Consider the following 18,053-nt stretch of genomic DNA (forward strand, 5'->3'; position numbering starts at 1 on the left):
TCACAGGAGGCTCCCAAGCACTGAGGATGTCACATAGACAGGGGACGAAACGTTTGCAACAAAAACTTCCAGCTCGGCGAACAGAACCACAGCAGAGATTAAAGGTGGAGAGTAGTGGCAGAAGACAAAAAAATGGGCTGAATGAAGTTAAATGCATTTTAGTGAAAGGTTATGTTTAGATGAGAGCACTAACGTGATAGCTTTCTTTTGATGCTGTTTGTATCCTTGTCTTTCCTTTTAAGTGAAATGAATTTGATAATTGAGCTACTACCCTAAGCATCGGGACCATATGTGGAGAAATAAGTAAAACCTCATAGATCTTTGATAAGATCATGAGAGTCAAGAATGCGTGACCATATCTCATGGTATTGGGATACTAACGTAAGTGTGCAAAAGTGATTGTTACCTAGGATGTAATGAACATGAGGGAATGTGTGACAAAAAATGCACCGAAGAATGGGTCTCAGACATGTACACCTACTTGACAAAAAGATTACAGTGGCCTTGAAGAACACAAAACAGAAATGACGAGACACTGACACATAATCCATAGAGAAACTGACTTAAAAACAAATAAATTATATTTCAGTGGAGGTGAAAAAAACAAACAAAATAAAAGATGTGATTGGCTATTCTGTTAAAATGTTACAGAAATGAAAGAATGTGGACTCTGGGAGGCGCGATAGTGAGCTGGAGTGAAAGGGCCCATCAGATGACATAAATACCCTGGATAAAAAAGGAAAGCAGAAGCAAAAGAATAAAGCCTGATGAATGAGTTGTAATTTCTCAGAGTTGTATTGTTTCCCACCATATATACATTGTAGCTCACTGGGGTATTTGTACATGGAGGCAGTTAACACTCAATGATACAATCATTCACAGAATTGGCAAGGAAGGAAACATATTGAATAAGTATCCTCAAGCCAGATACAGATGAAGAGAGCTGGAGAAATTTTTGAGTTCATGTATGATGTTAGTTTACTGTTATTGAGTGAGGTGATCTGCGGACAGAGAACTGGAAGATTTTTTTTAAATTAAGGAGCATGAATCTGAATTTATAACATTCGTAAATTGCAGAATTTGAATATAGTGAGTTTTAGAACAAGATATGCAAATAGATTAACTGAAAAAAGAAACATGTAGACAATTTGAGTAGATCAGTCCATTCACAGACCTCAGACCTGGTCACTGGGAGACAAACCTTGCCTTGGCCAATAGTACGAGCAATAATGAAGGAAACACAAATTGTGAGAGAGGCAAAGGAGATAATCCATTAATGGACTAAACAAAGTAGAGCAATTAGAACTCATGCCAATAAGGCAAATGAGGTATTGCATGACCCTGTTTTTGGAGTAAATTTTGGACTTGGGGATCTAATATTCAAATACATCCATGGGTGAGAATATTTTTGCACGCGGCTGTAATATTGATCTTGTGTACACTGGTAATTGAAATACTCAAGGTGTATCAGCGCAGAAGGTGGAAAAATGAAATTATACAAAACTTATAAGTTGAAGTTCTAATGAAACAGAAAGGCCGATTGTAATTATAAAAGGGACGGTGTGAATTAAGTAGTTACTTTATTTTATTATTAAGTAGGCAGATGTAACACACCCACTGTGGGTAGATAGCAATCCCATGAGCAGTTAGCAGAGTGAAGGGAAAATTATGATCCGAAGAAAGGTATCTTTGGATCAAGAGAGAGGAGATGTTGGTTAGACGCTGCTCACACATAAGACAGTAGCTATGAACTGAGGTTACCCAGGCCTTAGCTGCTGGTTCATGCCAGATCAGCTCTGAGGGATGATATAAGGTGGAAATTGTTATTTGGTGGAAGAATAATGAGGTAATCTGAAAGGGTCCTTGGAGTGGGCTTATAGTGGAAAGATGAGCTGACAGTTAACAAGAATAAGACATCACAGTTCGGGATGATAAGGAAAAAGGATAAAAATGAAGGATTTCATCGTGCCATCAGTGAAAACTCCAGACTGCAACCTTCGCAAAATCATGGACCCCACACTTGGAAACCATAATTCTATTAGTTTTAAAATAATGATGGAAAAGGATAGACCAGATCTAAAAGCTGAAGTTCTAAATTGGAAGAAGGTTAATTTTGACAGTATTAGGCAAGAACTTTCAAAAGCTGATTGGAGGCAGATGTTCGCAGGTAAAGGAACGGCTGGAAAATGGGAAGCCTTCAGAAATGAGATAACGAGAGTCTAGAGACAGTATATTCCTGTTAGGGTGAAAGGAAAGGCTGGTATGACAAAAGAGATTGAGGGTTTGGTTAAGAAAAACAAGGAAGCATATGTCACATATAGACAACACAGATCGAATGAATCCTTAGAAGAGTTTAAAGGCAGTAGGAGTATACATAAGAGGGAAATCAGGAGGATAAAAAGGGGACATGAGATAGCTTTGGCAAATAGGGTTAAGGAAAATCCAAAGGGTTTTTACAAATACGTTAGGGACGAAAGGGTAACGAGGGAGAACAAATACGTTAGGGACGAAAGGGTAACGAGGGAGAGAATGGGGGCCCCTCAAAGATCAGCAAGGCGGCCTTTGTGTGTGTGGAGCCGCAGGAGATAGGGGAGATACTAAACAGGTAGTTTGCATCAGTGTTCACTGTGGAAAAGGACATGGAAGATATGGAATGTAGGGAAATAGATGGAGACATTTTGAAAAATGCCCATATTACAGAGGCAGAAGTGCTGGATATCTTGAAACACCAAAAGTGGAGAAATCCCCAGGACCTGATCAGGTGTACCCTCAAACTCTGTGGGAAGCTAAGGAAATGATGGCTGAGCCCCTTACTGAGATATTTGTATCATCGATAGTCACAGGTGAGGTGCCAGAAGACGAGAGGTTGGCTAATGTGGTGCCACTGTTTAAGAAGGGTGGTAAGGACGCGCCAGGGAACTACAGACCAGTGAGCCTGACGTCAGTGGTGGGCAAGTGGCTGGAGGGAATCCTGAGGGACAGGATGTACATGTATTTGGAAAGGCAAGGACTGATTAGAGATAGTCAACATCACTTTGTGCATGGGAAGTGATGTCTCACAAACTTGATTGAGTTTTTTGAAGAAGTAACAAAGAGGATTGATGAGGGCAGAGCGGTGGACGTGATCTATATGGACTTCAGTAAAGTTTGACAAGGTTCCCCATGGGAGACTGGTTAGCAAGGTTAGATCTCATGGAATACAGAGAGAACTAGCCATTTGGATACAGAACTGGCTCAAAGGTAGAAGACAGAGGGTGGTGGTGATGGGTTGTTTTTCAGACTGGAAGCCTGTGACCAGTGGAGTGCCACAAGGATCGGTGCTGGGTCCACTACTTTTCGTCTTTTATATAAATGATTTGGGTATGAGCAGAAGAGTTACAGTTAGTAAGTTTGCAGATGACACCAAATTTGGAGGTGTAGTGGACAGTGAAGAAGGTTAACTCAGATTACAATGTGATCTTGATCAGATGGGCCAATTGGCTGAGAAGTGGCAGATGGAGTTTAACTTAGATAAATGCAAGATGCTGCATTTTGGGAAAGCAAATCTTAGCAGGACTTATACACTTAGTGGTAAGGTCCTGGGGAGTGTTGCTGAACAAAGAGACCTTGAAGTGCAGGTTCATATTTCCTTGAACGTAAAGTCGCAGGTAGACAGCAGAGTGAAGGTATTTGGTATGCTTTCTTTTATTGGTCAGGATTTGGAGATGCCAGTATGGACTGGGGTGTACAAAGTTAAAAATCACACAACACCAGGTTATAGTTCAACAGGTTTAATTGGAAGCACACTAGCTTTCGGAGTGACGCTCCTTCAGGTGATTGACAATCAGGGAATAGGTTAACAAGTGCAATTCCAGAAACTACAAGGTTATAATCTCACCATCAGGAATTAACCCCAAATGGAAGTTAATCAGTCCTGCAGTTGCAGTTAAGGAGAAGTAATAAAGTACATTTGTCTTTAAGAGTGTACAACATAACCACTTGTAGAGGCTATTACCAGTATGTGCTGCAAATATTCAAACAGACTAGTATTTATGCAACCTGCACAAGCAATGAATCATGAAATGTTGCTCTTTTATAGTCAGTAGCAAGAGGAACTTTAGTGATGGAGATTTGCACACCCTCTCACCTGGTCCTCACTATGCTCTCCTAGATCCCAATGCTCCATGATATTGACTTGGAAATCCTTAACATAGCTTTCAAATTCCATCACTTTATCATGCAGTTGCTTATTTGCTTGCTTTGAAGACAGCTGGATTAAAGTGTGGGGCTCTTAGATTGCAGAGACAAATATCACAGATCTATCAAATGATTGCTCCAAATTTAAACGCAGTGTTGTGGGGTGTATGCACACAAGTCTTATCCTGTATCATTTCTGGAGAGATCAAATTGCACGAATAACGTTATTAACCTTTTCCATTTTCTCTAAAAGAAACTCCCCAAATCAATAACAATGACACTGGAACAGTTGAGAAAAAAATTGCTAACCTAAAGAACAGCAATTTCTTTAATAAAATTCAACATGCACAGTGCCAATGTTCTGGCACTTGGAAGATGTAATTAGTCATATATGGGATAGAGACAGTACAGCAAAAAGAAAACATGATACAGCCATGATTGGGTTTGCACCTCCCCTTCAAAACAGTTTTGAAATCACATACACTGCTTATGTGTATGTTAAAGTTATGACGATGCTGCTCCTTTAACAAGGTTATGGTGTCCTTGGCTTTTTTTTCAGAAGGATTGTAAAAGACACAGACTCCAAAAAATCTGAGTTGAAGGGTTTAGGACCAGTTTGATTATAGCTAACAGATACTGCCTCAAGAAACAGACTTTCAAGTTTTTGAAAAAACACTTGTGCAATGAAAGGAGAGTGGCCAGTTCTCCAAGCTCAGCTTTTCTCTCATTTGGTTTGGTTTGGTTTGAGCACAGTAGAGTGGAAAAGACTGCTGGACCCAGAGAAGCAGGTCCAGGCTGACCCTCCCCCTCTCTGACCTTTCTCCTGTAAGTCCCTGTGTTTGATGTTACCTTTTGTGCCAACGGGTATTTATGGGGATTGTTGCAAGTATTGGGAACAGCATCATTAAGTTGGTATAGTCTGTTGGATTTTTGGAGAGGTTAAGTTATTCTATATTCTGTTCTCTTTTGTTTGTGTTTCATTCGGTAACCTTGTGAATAAATTCTGTTTTGTTTAAAACTAAGTGGTTTGACCAGCTGTATCCCTCCTGGAACATCCACATTTACACCTGCTTAAAACAACGAGCAACGTTAGGGTCTGGGCTACTTCCTTGAAATGTTTTGAGGGGGTCCAGCCTGGTCCATAACAAAGTATGGAATGTTTTCAGTGCAGCATATTGTCCTGTTTATTCCATGGTCATGATAATATTTCTCCATGACAACTCTACTACCTTTGAGCAGTTTTCAATAAAAATCAAAATCCATCCTTGATCTTAAGTTGCAGCTGAGGCTCAGCTAGCAGTAATTTTGCCTTAGGGTCAGAGGTTGTTGGTTCAGCAACCAAAGCCTTAAACTCAAAATTCTTTGCTGACAACCCAAATGAGATGTTAAAGTGGAGCCACATTTGCCTTCTAAGGCGGATCCCATAGAGCTCTCTCAAAAAGGAGCAGCACGCTAAAGTACCTATTCGAGACGGCTGAGGGAATCCCTGATGGACTTGACCTATGGCCTCTCTTGGTTCGTCCCGCAGATCATACTCTGTGATAGTCTGGAATATAAACCTCTTAAAAACAGTTTAGTTTAAATTATTACCTTTATTTATCAATGGTATCTATGTTATTACACAATAACATAGATACCTACAAGCCAGGTTTGAGCTAAGGTTCTAAAACAATGAGCAGAGTAGTGGCTCTTGCCCCTAAGAGCTCGCTCAGGCTACTCCCCTTATTGCTGCAAACAAACTGGCTTTATACAGAAATTGGTATTAAAATTACAAAAACACCACATGTCCTTCATCAGATAAGCAGCAATAAAATGGCAAAAGTTTGCAGAGGAAGAGAAACGCATTGACAGGTGTGTGTACACTTGACTATTTAAGCTACATGCACATCAAAGTGGGAAACCTTGATCTAGCCAGGCCCAAATGGCTGATTGCTTTGGCGAGATAACCTTCCCTTTTAACAGTACATCATAACGAAGGATTAGTCTAAACTATGTGGAAAGGTCATGGGGTCACCTCGCTCAGCTAACATGTCCAGTATCATTGTCCTACAAAATGGCTGTTTCTTTTAAAATCATCTTAGATTCCCAGAATGCAACTTAAATTCATAACATTCCCAAATCTCGAACTCAGGAAACAATACACACGTTCAATCCATAACAAGCCAGTGTTCACTCAAATCGGACCATAAAGGGTTAATCCTTCCACCAGCTTCCATCCTGTCTGTCTGTCTCTCGGTGTGTTTGAACCCTTCAGTTAGTGAACATAATTTACAGAAGAATGTTTTTCTCTCTCTCACTCACACATGAACATCGTCCAACTTTCAGCCTTTGTGTTTTCCTAGCCTGTAAGGGTAGTGAGACATTCACTTCCCAGAACAGTCAAGATGAGGGAGCTGAGCTTCATAAATTCAAATCTGCTCAGTGTGGTATACATGAAAATGTATCAGTATTGTTCCATTAAGTGCATATTCCACTCAGCTTATTAAATTACAAGTTCTTTTCCTATTGAGTATGAGTTTTGTTAAGAGTCTTCGATACAAACCAGCAATTTAATCCGACATCCCACTGTGAAATATGCAGGCCTCCAGTGTTAGAAGGAAGTAGTGCCACACATTCCACAAATGAACAAATATTATCACCCTATTTACACCAATCCAGTGACACTAAGAACATATGTCCCTAATTCTTCTGCACAATAGAACAGGCACCCCACCCCGTGGCTGAGCGCTTTCCAGCATCTCCTTAGCAGATGTAAGGCTACCACCTTTCTCAAGTGGAGTCTGGGGTAATCTCCTAAATCAACATCGCAAAAACAGTTTATTTTGTCATGTTAACTTGCCATTTGTAGAACCTTGCTGTGCCCAAAATGGCTGCTGTGTTTTTGACATTATAATAGTGACTACATTTCAAAATCATTGTTGAGGTGCTTTGAAACATCCTGTGGTCATGAAAGATGCAGCATATGTGCATGCAGGCCATTATTTCTTAATTTTCCCCACTCTCATGTAAACAATACAGACTGCCTGCATGTCTCTCAGAGGGGAAGGGGAGCATGAAATCCTTTCATTCACGTGACTGATGACAGCCCTGGGGATGCTCAGACAGTTTATGCATCAAGTGCTGCCAGCTGAGGCATAGCTGGGGTAAAGCTGAAGCGTTCAAGCAATCTGAATGAGAAATTATGTTCCAGCTCAGTGGAGGAAATAAGGCAGCTCCATGTAACATCTGTGTTTACAATTTAGTCAGTCAACCTTCATGATTTATTTCTCAGCACTCCCAATATACCTGGGTCTCCACAGCCTGCTACAATTCTTTCCTAACCCATTGGTGACTTCTCATCTGTAACATTTTGTTCCTTTCTGAAACGAATTATCCAGGTTGTATTCTTTTCCCTTAGAACTGTTCTATGGCTACAACATACAGATACACATTCATAGCTTTCAGTGTACTTAGTAGAATCTAAACAATATGTTGTGGAGGTGAGTAAAATTTATAGGGTAGATTGGATTATGGATGAACATCGGAATCAATTCCAGCAAACAGTGTTTTGTGTGTACTTGGTTTAAAAATTAACTAGCAATTCTGGATGAGTAACAAATTAGCACAAAGGCTTTTGTTCAATGAAAAGTCAAGCACTTAACAGTCAGGGAACAACAGGGAATTCAATAATTAGGAAGGCCAATTCTTCCCACGTTAGGTTCTCTGGCCAGAAAGACCCTATAAATCGCCCATGGCAGCCATCAACCTCTTATGCTCCAACCCTACCAGAATAATCGAGTTTAGATGCCACAAATCAGCCACCAAAAAGGAATGTGCCGTGTAATTTTAAAACCTAGTGAAGTGCTGCTTTTGTGTATACTGTATCATGATTACTTAATATTTGCTTGGCTGGCGCTCTATGTTTTGATCACTCCATCTGAAGATGAACTTCTACATCTTGTTTTCTTGTTTTTTTTTTTCCCTGAAGGCAAGTCCGACCCATAGTGCCATGACCTCCACCATGGTAGGGCAAGGAGACAAGGTAAATCCACTCCAATTGGAAAGAGGATAAAAGCCCATTTTGTTGCCACCAATCTCATCCATACTCACTGTCCAGCCTACTGGCTCTTTGCCATGACAATGTGCAATTTTACATATATGTCATAATGTATAGTGATGGCAGAAGCTTCAATTTCCTTCAATCACATGATTGATGAGGAATCTCTCTTAGCCTTGTCACCTGTCATTGGCACACAGTCACAGAGATGTACAGCATAGAAACAGACTCTTCAGTCCAACTCATCCATGTCAACCAGATATCCTAAATTAATCTAGTCCTTTTTTTTTGCAAGGTTTGTAGCTCAGGTTGAGGTTTGCTCGCTGAGCTGTAGGTTTGATATCCAGACGTTTCATTACCTGGCTAGGTAACATCATCAGTAGCGACCTCCAAGTGAAGCGGAAGCTGTTGTCTCCTGCTTTCTATTTATATGTTTGTTCTGGATGGGGTCCCTAGGGTTTGTGGTGATGTCATTTCCTGTTCGTTTTCTGAGGGGTTGATAGATCTCGATACCATCTATGTGTTTGTTTATGGCGTTGTGGTTGGAGTGCCAGGCCTCTAGGAATTCTCTGGCGTTTTGTCCATGGGTTGTATTGGGTCTTTTAAGTTTGTTAGTTTTTGTTTGAGTGTTGGTGGGTTTGTATGCTACTAAGATTCCAAGGGGTCTCAGTAGTCTGGCAGACATGCCAGAGAATTCCTAGAGGCCTGGCACTCCAACCACAACGCCATAAACAAACACATAGATCTAGATACCATCTATCAACCCCTCAGAAAACGAACAGAAAATGTCATCACCACAAACCCCAGGAACCCCATCCAGAACAAACATATAAATAGAACGCAGGAGACAACAGCTTCGCTTCACTTGGAGGTCGCCACTGATGATGTTACCTAGCCAGGTAATGAAACGTCTGGATATCAAACCTACAGCTCAGTGAGCAAACCTACACCCTAATCTAGTCCCATTTGCAAGCATTTGGCCCATTTCCCTCTAAACCCTTCCTATTCATATACCCATCCAGGTGCCTTTTAAATGTTGCAATTGTACCAGCCTCCACCACTTCCTCTGGCAGCTCATTCCTTAGATATACCAACCTTTGCGTGAAAAGGTTGCCCCTCAGGTCCCTTCTAAATCTTTCCCCTCTCACCCTAAAGCTATGCTCTCCAGTTCTGGGCTCCCCCACCACAGAGAAAAGACCTTGTCTATTTATCCTATCCATGCCCCTCATAATTTTATAAACCTCAATAAGGTCACCTCCCAGTGTCTGATGCTCTAGGGAAAACAGCCCCAGTCAATCCTCTCCTTATAGCTCAAACCCTCCAACCCTGGCAACTTCCTTGTAAATCTTTTCTGAACTCTTTCAAGTTACACAGCAGCCTTCCTGTAGCAGGGAGACCAGAATTGCACACAATATTCCAAAAGTGGCCTAACCAATGTCCGGCACAGCCACAACATGACCTCCTAACTCCTGTAATCAATACTCTGACTGATAAAGGAAAACATACTAAAAAACCATGCACTTATCTGCTCCTCTGCTGTGAGCTCTCCCACACACGTTCTTCCAAGGTCAGCTGTGAATTTCAGTGCATGTGTCAGAAGAATATGAAGGCTGATATTCAACCTGTTTATCTGTAATTTGAATGCATTTGCTTTAGCCATTAAACTCTGGAATGGGACTGGAACCCAGAATTTCTGACTTAAAGGCAGGGATGCTACCCACTGCACCATACGACCTCCCTAACTTCTAGCTATCTGTTCTAAATTTAACTTTTTAACAGACCCATTGTCCAACTATAAAATCAGCCTTTCGATGTTTCTTTCCAGATTGAAATCCAAGCTTCTACAGCCTTCTCTCATAACCCAGACATTCGATGATACAAATGAACATTCTATAACCAGTCACTCCCTTGTTTCTCAGTGAGTAGAATTGAGCACAGTATTCAAGGTGTGGTCTGACCAGATCTCCACACAATTTGCTAATGACTTTTGCTGACTTCTATTCTACAATTTTGGTTTTAGGGCTCAATATTATATTTCCAGTGGAGCACAGCAGGCCAAAATAATGAACAGAAATTTGAAAATGATAATATGTTGAGCTGTAAGAAAGGTTATTTCCTCTGTTTGTGGAGTCAGTGGCACAGGTTAAACCTGCCAGTGAGGTAAGGGAGCAGAATCATTTGGAAAAATATCTTCACTCAAAGAATTGTTCCAACAATGAATGTTTTGCGGATCAATGGTGCTGGAAGAGCACAGCAGTTCAGGCAGCATCCGAGAATGTTTTGCGACAGGAAGTGACTGAGACAGAGAGCACAGTATCTTTTAATAGAAAGTCAAATAAACATTTGAAACAGGACAACAGAGACAAAGCAATGCAGTGAGATTAGCTTGGAAATGCTGTCGAAAAGAATCAGCATAAGCACAATGGGCTAAATAGACTGTGCAAACCTTCGTGGATCCTGAGTTAGGGAAACCATAAAATATTATGTCCTAGCTCTACATACAGCTGAATAATTTCTGCCTCCTGGCTAGGGAGGAATAAACCAAGGTTGCTTTGAGTCCTGATATTGTCTTTTTAAAACAGATAAACTGACTTTGCTGACATACTCCTGCAAGATGAACTTTCCAGACAGTGCCTTCAGGAGACAAGAACTTTTATTTTAAAGAATAAACACGAAGACAAAGTTGAAAAACATGACAGCCCATCACTATCTTCTCAAGGGCAACTAGGAACGGACAATAAATGCTGGCCCAACCAGCAAACCCCAGCATCCCATGAATGAACATGATCAAAAAGTGTTATTTGTATTGCTCTGGAAATTAAGTGAATTCGATTGAATTCACCTCAGATGTTTGGGGAAGAATAAAGGTGTGTTGAAGAATTTTGTTAATAAAACAGTTTCAAATACCAAAGTCATGTTTTAACACCTCACCCATGAAATACGTTCTACTTGTAAATCCGGAGCCTGATCCCCACTTGGAACAAGTAACACAGGAGACACAAAACCTTTGTGAATGGCCTGAGGTCACCTCATCTGATGATAGTTCGATCGCAGCACGATCTAATTGAAGTATTCATTATAAGAACCAATTTTGACATGTTTTAGTAAAGTTACTTTTATTCTTTAAAAATATGTCACTATAATTAGTGGGCGTTGTGGGCGGCACGGTGGGCAACAGGGGTTAGCACTGCTGCCTCACAGCGCCAGAGACCCGGGTTCAATTCCAGCCTCTGGCGACTCTCTGTGTGGAGTTTGCACATTCTCTCCGTGTCTGTGTGGGTTTCCTTCGGGTGCTCCGGTTTCCTCCCACAGTCCAGACAAAATGCGCAGGTCAGGTGAATGGGCCATGGTAAATTGTCCATAGTGTTAGGTGAAGGGGTAAATGTAGGGGAATGGGGTCTGGGTGGGTTACGCTTCGGAGGGTCGGTGTGGACTTGTTGGGCTGAAGGGCCTGTTTCCACACTGTAATGTAATCTAATCATAACTATTTAAGTCACTCGAAAATCAAACCGCGCCTTTTACCTCTCTGATGATGATCATCATATTTTCGTCGTCGGACATTTCTCTCGACATGATCCTTCGCCGGGAATTGCCCGGGGTCCCCATCATTCCGCCTCTATACTAAACCTCCTGTTGCTTTTCGAAGATAAATTGATCAAAGAGTTCTTCAGGACGCCAGAGGCTTTGGAGAAACTCTCCACTGAGGAGATTTACTTGGCGCGCAGTCCGGTCAGATCCATGCCTTCATTCACTACAACGTACAGCATTTCCCGTCTCTGGCCCGATTATGCCTATTTAAATAACGAAAACAGTGACTTTAAAAGGCTCCTCGCGCAGCCACTCGAAAGGTATTTCAGGATTGCAACAGTACCAGCAGTCACGCCTGCAACTAGGCAGGCATTTGGGTCCTAGCGCACGGAGTTTTAAAGACAGTTGGCCCCATATAATTTTTGAAAAAATACTTGCAGATTTTTGTCTAGAAATTTGAATGGGAGAGCCAGAAGGAGGTTGCAAAACTGATTTTGCAACCCCTAGCTACACACACCCCCGCTCCCAAAATAAAACAGAGTTACAGTTCTTTCCTTCTCCAAAAGGAAGGATGCGAGTCTTGACATGCCTTTGCAGAGTTCGGCAATAGGCAATCCAATAGAAATTATAACTAAAGGTAAAATTACAACAAGTCAAAACTAAACTTACAAAACTACATTAGCACGCCTGAAAGTATGCAGCTGTCATAAACAAGATGTACAATAATTAACGTGGGAACAGGAAAGTCGTAATTTAGCTACTCAAACCATGATTCAACTAGAGTCAAAAACTATGACATTGGAAAAGTACAGGTCAGGCAGCACGCGAGGCGCTGGAAAGTCGACGTTTCGGGCATAAGTCCTTCATCAGGATTCAACTAGATCATGGAATGACCTCAACTCCATTTAACTCCGCATTCCTTAGTATCTCAAAAATCCTCTCCGCCTTGTAAACGCTAATCCCAAGTATTTCAGGGGACGATGGTTTAGGTGTACAGAAGCTCTGATCTGACGCAACTGGAGTATTCATTCACATTTGAGATACCAAACTTAAAGGAACAAAATGTTACAAGAAACTGGTTTGTATCGTCCTGTCTAAAAGAATTAGAGGTGACCTGGTTGAAGTGTTCTAAAAGGATTGAATAGGTTAAATATATATAAACTACTTCCACAAGGAGGATAATTTTAGAATCTTAAAAAAGGTAGCTCAGGTGGGAAGGTAGGAAGCATATTCAAGTTTGTAGAAATTTGGAAACGGAAATGCGAGGGACTTAATGTTTAACCATGTGTGATTACAATGTTAATAATTACTCCAGTTGTATCCATAATATTTACTAGAAACTGACTGTCTACAAAAATATTTTAGACAACAGGAAAGGATGGGGGGAAAAAAATGTAAGGACATCTTTCAGATTGAAAAATTGTTTTTACAAATACCATGATGTACCCAAAAACAATACTAAAAACTTTCCTGCATACCTGGCACATTATAAAGCAACTCTAGCAATCCACTCAGATGTACAAAATCCCATATATCCAAACTTAATGCAATATCAGCAATACAGGAATGAATCTGGAATGTTATGACTTTAGGAATCTCAACACCAATCCTGAGCATATTGGATTCACACCCAAAGAGATAGAAACATGGAAAATAGAAGTAGGCTGTTTAGTATATCTAGCTCCGTATCCTGTTTGCATTCTTATAACTACAGCAGAAGAGGAGGAAAACAAATGGAATTTTACATTTATAGCAAAAAAAAGGGTGTAAAGTTGGGAAGCTTTGCTAAGTTATACAAGACCACATCGTGGAGTATTGCATATAAAACTTTGGGGAAAGGAGAAAGTGGTAGAGAAAGAGGAGGAAGGGGGATAAAGAATTGCATTGGAGACCATTAAGATAGATATCTATATCTAAAAACATGCTTAAAAAAGGGAATTAACAGTAGACTTAAAGGGACACGTGAGGCAATCTAGACTGAGAATGAGATTCAGTATTAGGATCGGGTAACAGATTTAACAGTCAGATGTTCAGCACTGAAACAGACCCTTTGGTCCAACTTGTCTATGCCAACTAGATATCCAACTGCCAGCACCTGACCCATATCCCTACAAACCCTTCCTATTCAGGTGCCTTAAGTGTTTCAATTGTCCTAGCCTCCACTTCCTCTAGCAGCTCATTCCATACACGTACCATCCTCTGAAAAAGTTACCCCTTAGGTCCCTTTTATATATCTTTCCCCTCACCCTAAACCTATGCCCTCTGGACACTCCCACCCCAGGAAAAGACTATTTATCCTATCCATGCCCCTCACATTTATATAAAACTTCCAAGGTCACCCCTCAGCCTCCAATTCTCCAGGGAAAACTACCCCAGCCTACATGAAAAAGGAATTACTCAAGGTTTGGAATCTGGAATTCACTGAGTGAGATGCTAGGATGAGTAAATTGGAGATGGAGTATAGGTTAATTTGTAATGGTTGAAGGGTTATGGAGAACAGACAGGAAAGTAGAGTTGAAGCAGAGAAGAGATCAACTATGATCATATTAAATGACATAAAAGGCTCAAGGGGCTGAATTACCTAACCTATGTCTAAACAGTAGGAGTATGTTTAAACCTAGCAACCAATTCTCCTTGAAAACATTCAATGTTTTGGCCTCAACTGCAGCAGAAAATATTATAGGCTCAATTCTGAGTGAAGACATTTTTCATCAGGCCTAAATTGCCCACCCCATATTCTTAAACTGTGATCCCCTGATCCAGACTGGAGTCATCAGGAAAATCCTTCCACTTAATCTAATCCTGTTTGGAAATTTATAGGTTTGAGATCACCTTATGCTTTAAACTCCAAATGAACAATTCCTGGGATGGAGGACTAATCTGGTCAGCCTCCACTACACTCCCATCATCAGAACATCCTTCCTCAGACCAAAACTGTTCAGAACACTAGATGTGTTCTCACCAAGGCCCTGCACAATTTCAGCAAGACATCTGTGGTGCTGTATTCTAATCCTCACTATGAAGAGCAACATACCATATAATCTGCCTTTTTGCTACTAGAAAGCTCAAATTTAATCCAGATTATACTATCTGCCCACTCAAACTTGTCTAAATCATACCGACCCATCTCTGCATTGTCCTCCCAGTTCACCATCCCACAGCGACTGTGGAGTTTGCACGTTCTCCCTGTGTCTACGTGGGTTTCCTCCAGGTGCTCCGGTTTCCTCCCACAGTCCAAAGATATGCAGGTCAGGTGAATTGGCCATGCTAAATTGCCTGTAGTGAGAGGTAAGGGGTAAATGTATGTAGGGGTATGGGTGGGTTACGCTTCGGCAGGGCGGTGTGGACTTGTTGGGCCGAAGGGCCTGTTTCCACACTAAGTAATTTAAAATCTAATCTAACTGTCATCTGCAAAAGATGGAGATATTACCTTTAATTCCTTTAAGAGGATAAGGTTACATATATAATCCCACACCCAACATAATAGCAAACATCAATCCCATAGTATTCCACTATGGAGTCACTGCCCACCACTCAAGACTAATTTATGCCTAATGCTTCCTGTCTGCCAACCAGTTCTATCATTTCAGTACTTTCAATCCCATGCACTTTAATGGGAAGTCATTGCTAATCTTTAAAAGCTTTGAAAGATTAGCAAAGTCCAAGTAAACCACATCAACTTCTAATTACAGACTGGTTGGTCAAATGTTGTTTCATGAATGTAGACTCTTTCAACTGGGTTTTCCAAGTGCTCCATTAATGTTTTTGATAGACTCAACCAATTAGGCTAAGTGGTCTTGGAGCCCCAGCTATTAAATTGCTTTGGATACTTCTAGTCTTGAGTTTTATACCAAAGTAGTGATTAGGAGCCCAAATCCACCAGAAACTTCTGACCCAGAGGCAAAAAGCATTAAGTCAACCAAGCCAATATTGTGGTTCCATTAGGCACTAGAGAGATCAACATTCTACAGAACTCCAGAAACTTCAACTGTATTAAGCCAATGCATTAAAAAAAACTAGTTGAGCAACCAAAACAATGTAAAAGAGATGCCAAGATGGAATCATGAGATTACTAGTGGAATATAAACAGCAACTCAAAACTAGATAAGCCAACTGGCCTGTTAGTTACCTTGTCCTTGATTTTACACAACTGTTATTTAACTAATACCACCAGTTGAGAAAGTCCATATCTTTCCTTCAATAAAGTTGAAAATTGCAAAAACCAGTTTTAGCTAGTGCTTCCAAGCAAGCCTTGGAACTATCCAACTAACCTGGTTGCAATTAGCTTTGTCCACCACAGTCCAACACCAGCATCTCCACATCATGGCTTCCTTCACTAGTGGAGGCTCACCATGAAAGCTGATGGACTAGTCTAGGTCAAGAATGCATACATTTCCTTTTCTCAAACTCAGACTAATTGTATTTTAAACAAAAGATCTAAGCCAGTATTCAAAGTGCTCAAAACTCAGACAAATTAGTACAATTTCTGTCCTCCTTTCATGGTAGTTTTCTTCACTGCTTTAAATTTCTTGCCTCAAATTCTCTTCAAGTCAACTAAGACAGGACAACTACTTCAGTCACTGAAGCTAATAAAAATAAAAGGTTTGTTCTTGCAGGAACAGTTTGGCTATCAGCCTACATTAGGGGTCTGACTGGCAAATTCAGTTGTAATCAGGCAAAGCCATGTATTTGGACAAGATAGAGACTTAGTTGATCTTACATTTTCAGCACATTGCTCACTTTTACTTCACCTGCTGCAGCATTCTAGTGAAAATGCAACAAGAGCAGCAGCACAACTTCCAGCTACCTAGACATTTTCCTAATCCGAAACTGCTGGTTTCTCCATGTCAAATTAGGTGCTATTTGAACTGGTCACTTGCTTTCAAAACAGCTGTTTGGCCATTCTAACCTTTATATGCTATAAAAGCTTTTGCCTACTAGTTACCACTCCTTTACAACATTAGAATGGAAGCACTCATTTATTCCTCCAGCCCAGATCTGGAATATTAAACTCCATACCAAGTGGAAAGGGACAAGTTGCTGCTGGCCCTGCTGATCTTTCAGTACTATACACCAAAACAGGTCAGGTACAAAAGTAACAGGAAGTCCTGCTTATAGTAATGCTAGATATGCAGTTGGGTACTATCCAACTGTCCTTATATAGGAGAAAAAGATCTTCCAAAAAAAAAACCCACACACTGCAGCCACTTGAATTGCTCAAACATGTCACCATTCAAAAAACCTCTTGACACAGGACAAGTTAACACAACAACCAGTACAAGAGAACATGCAGAAAAAAGGGGCAAGGATAAAATGTTAATAATTTTCCTTGCTAAGTACCAAATTTAAAAGAGGTAATATTTAACTCAATACACCAAGATTTTTAGGTCAGTCATCCATTGCTTGCTGTTTGAAGCCATACTGGGAGCATTTTGGCTGTTGCATTTGCTAGAGATACAAGGCTGCATTTGGGATATCCAGAGGTCAAAATGCAAATTCAAGTGTAAACAAGCTGAAATACACAGATTTAACAGATACAACCCTAAATCAGGGTTGAAGTAGTTAACCTGAAAATTTCAGTGCATTTTATTCACTAGCATTACAAGAGTGCTATGACTCAGGACCAGAAAATGCAAAAGTTGAGCCAGGGAAGTAATCAGTTGGGAGGGGCCATTTTGGTTGGATTAAAACAAACTGCATGTAGATTGCAAAATTAAGAACATAGGCTCTGGAAATTGAGTGGTTGACACTCAGATGCAAGTGTTTTTTCCTAAAAGGTTGGTGTTAAGGTATATTAAGTGAATGCTTGCAGAATAAAATGGCTTGGATTTCTCCCATCAAGCTTTAGTCAAAAAAGTGACTAAATATAATAGTGCAATAGTTTAGTAAAAAAGACAGACCAATAGCTTCAAGGCCTAGTGACTTCAGTATAGAGATTTGACTGCTGATCTGGGGAAAAAAGTTATCACAGACAAGAGAAGTCAAACCTCTTGGAATAACTAGGGATATGTACAGGTGGTGCCTCAGTTAAGTTATTCATAGTTATTCCAACTACCCAAACAGTAGTGAGTTTGAAATACAGTAGGGCTGGAATCACATGCAGGTCATACAGGGAAGGATAACTGGTTTCCTTCCTCTAATACACGTTGTTGACAATAGTCACGTGGTTACTGTATTTTTAAAATGTGGGATTAAAGTTTTAAATCTGCCATGGTGTTTCAAACCCATGCTCAGGATATTTGACTTCTATTCCAGAACCCCAGTGAGCTTACAACATCAGCACCCCACAAAAAAATTGATACATTAAAAGTAG

The 18,053-nt window shown here is 40.6% G+C and overlaps 1 protein-coding gene across 3 annotated transcripts in view; it reads right to left on the reverse strand.

The window, feature by feature from the left end:
• Nucleotides 1-12,344, reverse strand: part of LOC122543336 (leucine-rich repeat flightless-interacting protein 1-like) — a 43,762-nt gene extending 31,418 nt beyond the window's left edge. For 2 of the 3 annotated variants that reach the window (XM_043681871.1, XM_043681869.1), the window contains exon 1: nt 11,735-12,344. In XM_043681871.1, coding sequence (XP_043537806.1) covers nt 11,735-11,821 — 87 coding nt within the window. In that variant the 5' untranslated portion in view covers nt 11,822-12,344. The remainder of the gene's footprint in view (nt 1-11,734) is intronic. The other variant, XM_043681870.1, reaches the window with a different exon arrangement.
• Nucleotides 12,345-18,053: the final 5,709 nt, after the last annotated feature.

This window comes from Chiloscyllium plagiosum, chromosome 43 (genome assembly GCF_004010195.1).
Source record: "Chiloscyllium plagiosum isolate BGI_BamShark_2017 chromosome 43, ASM401019v2, whole genome shotgun sequence".
Lineage (NCBI taxonomy): Eukaryota > Metazoa > Chordata > Chondrichthyes > Orectolobiformes > Hemiscylliidae > Chiloscyllium > Chiloscyllium plagiosum.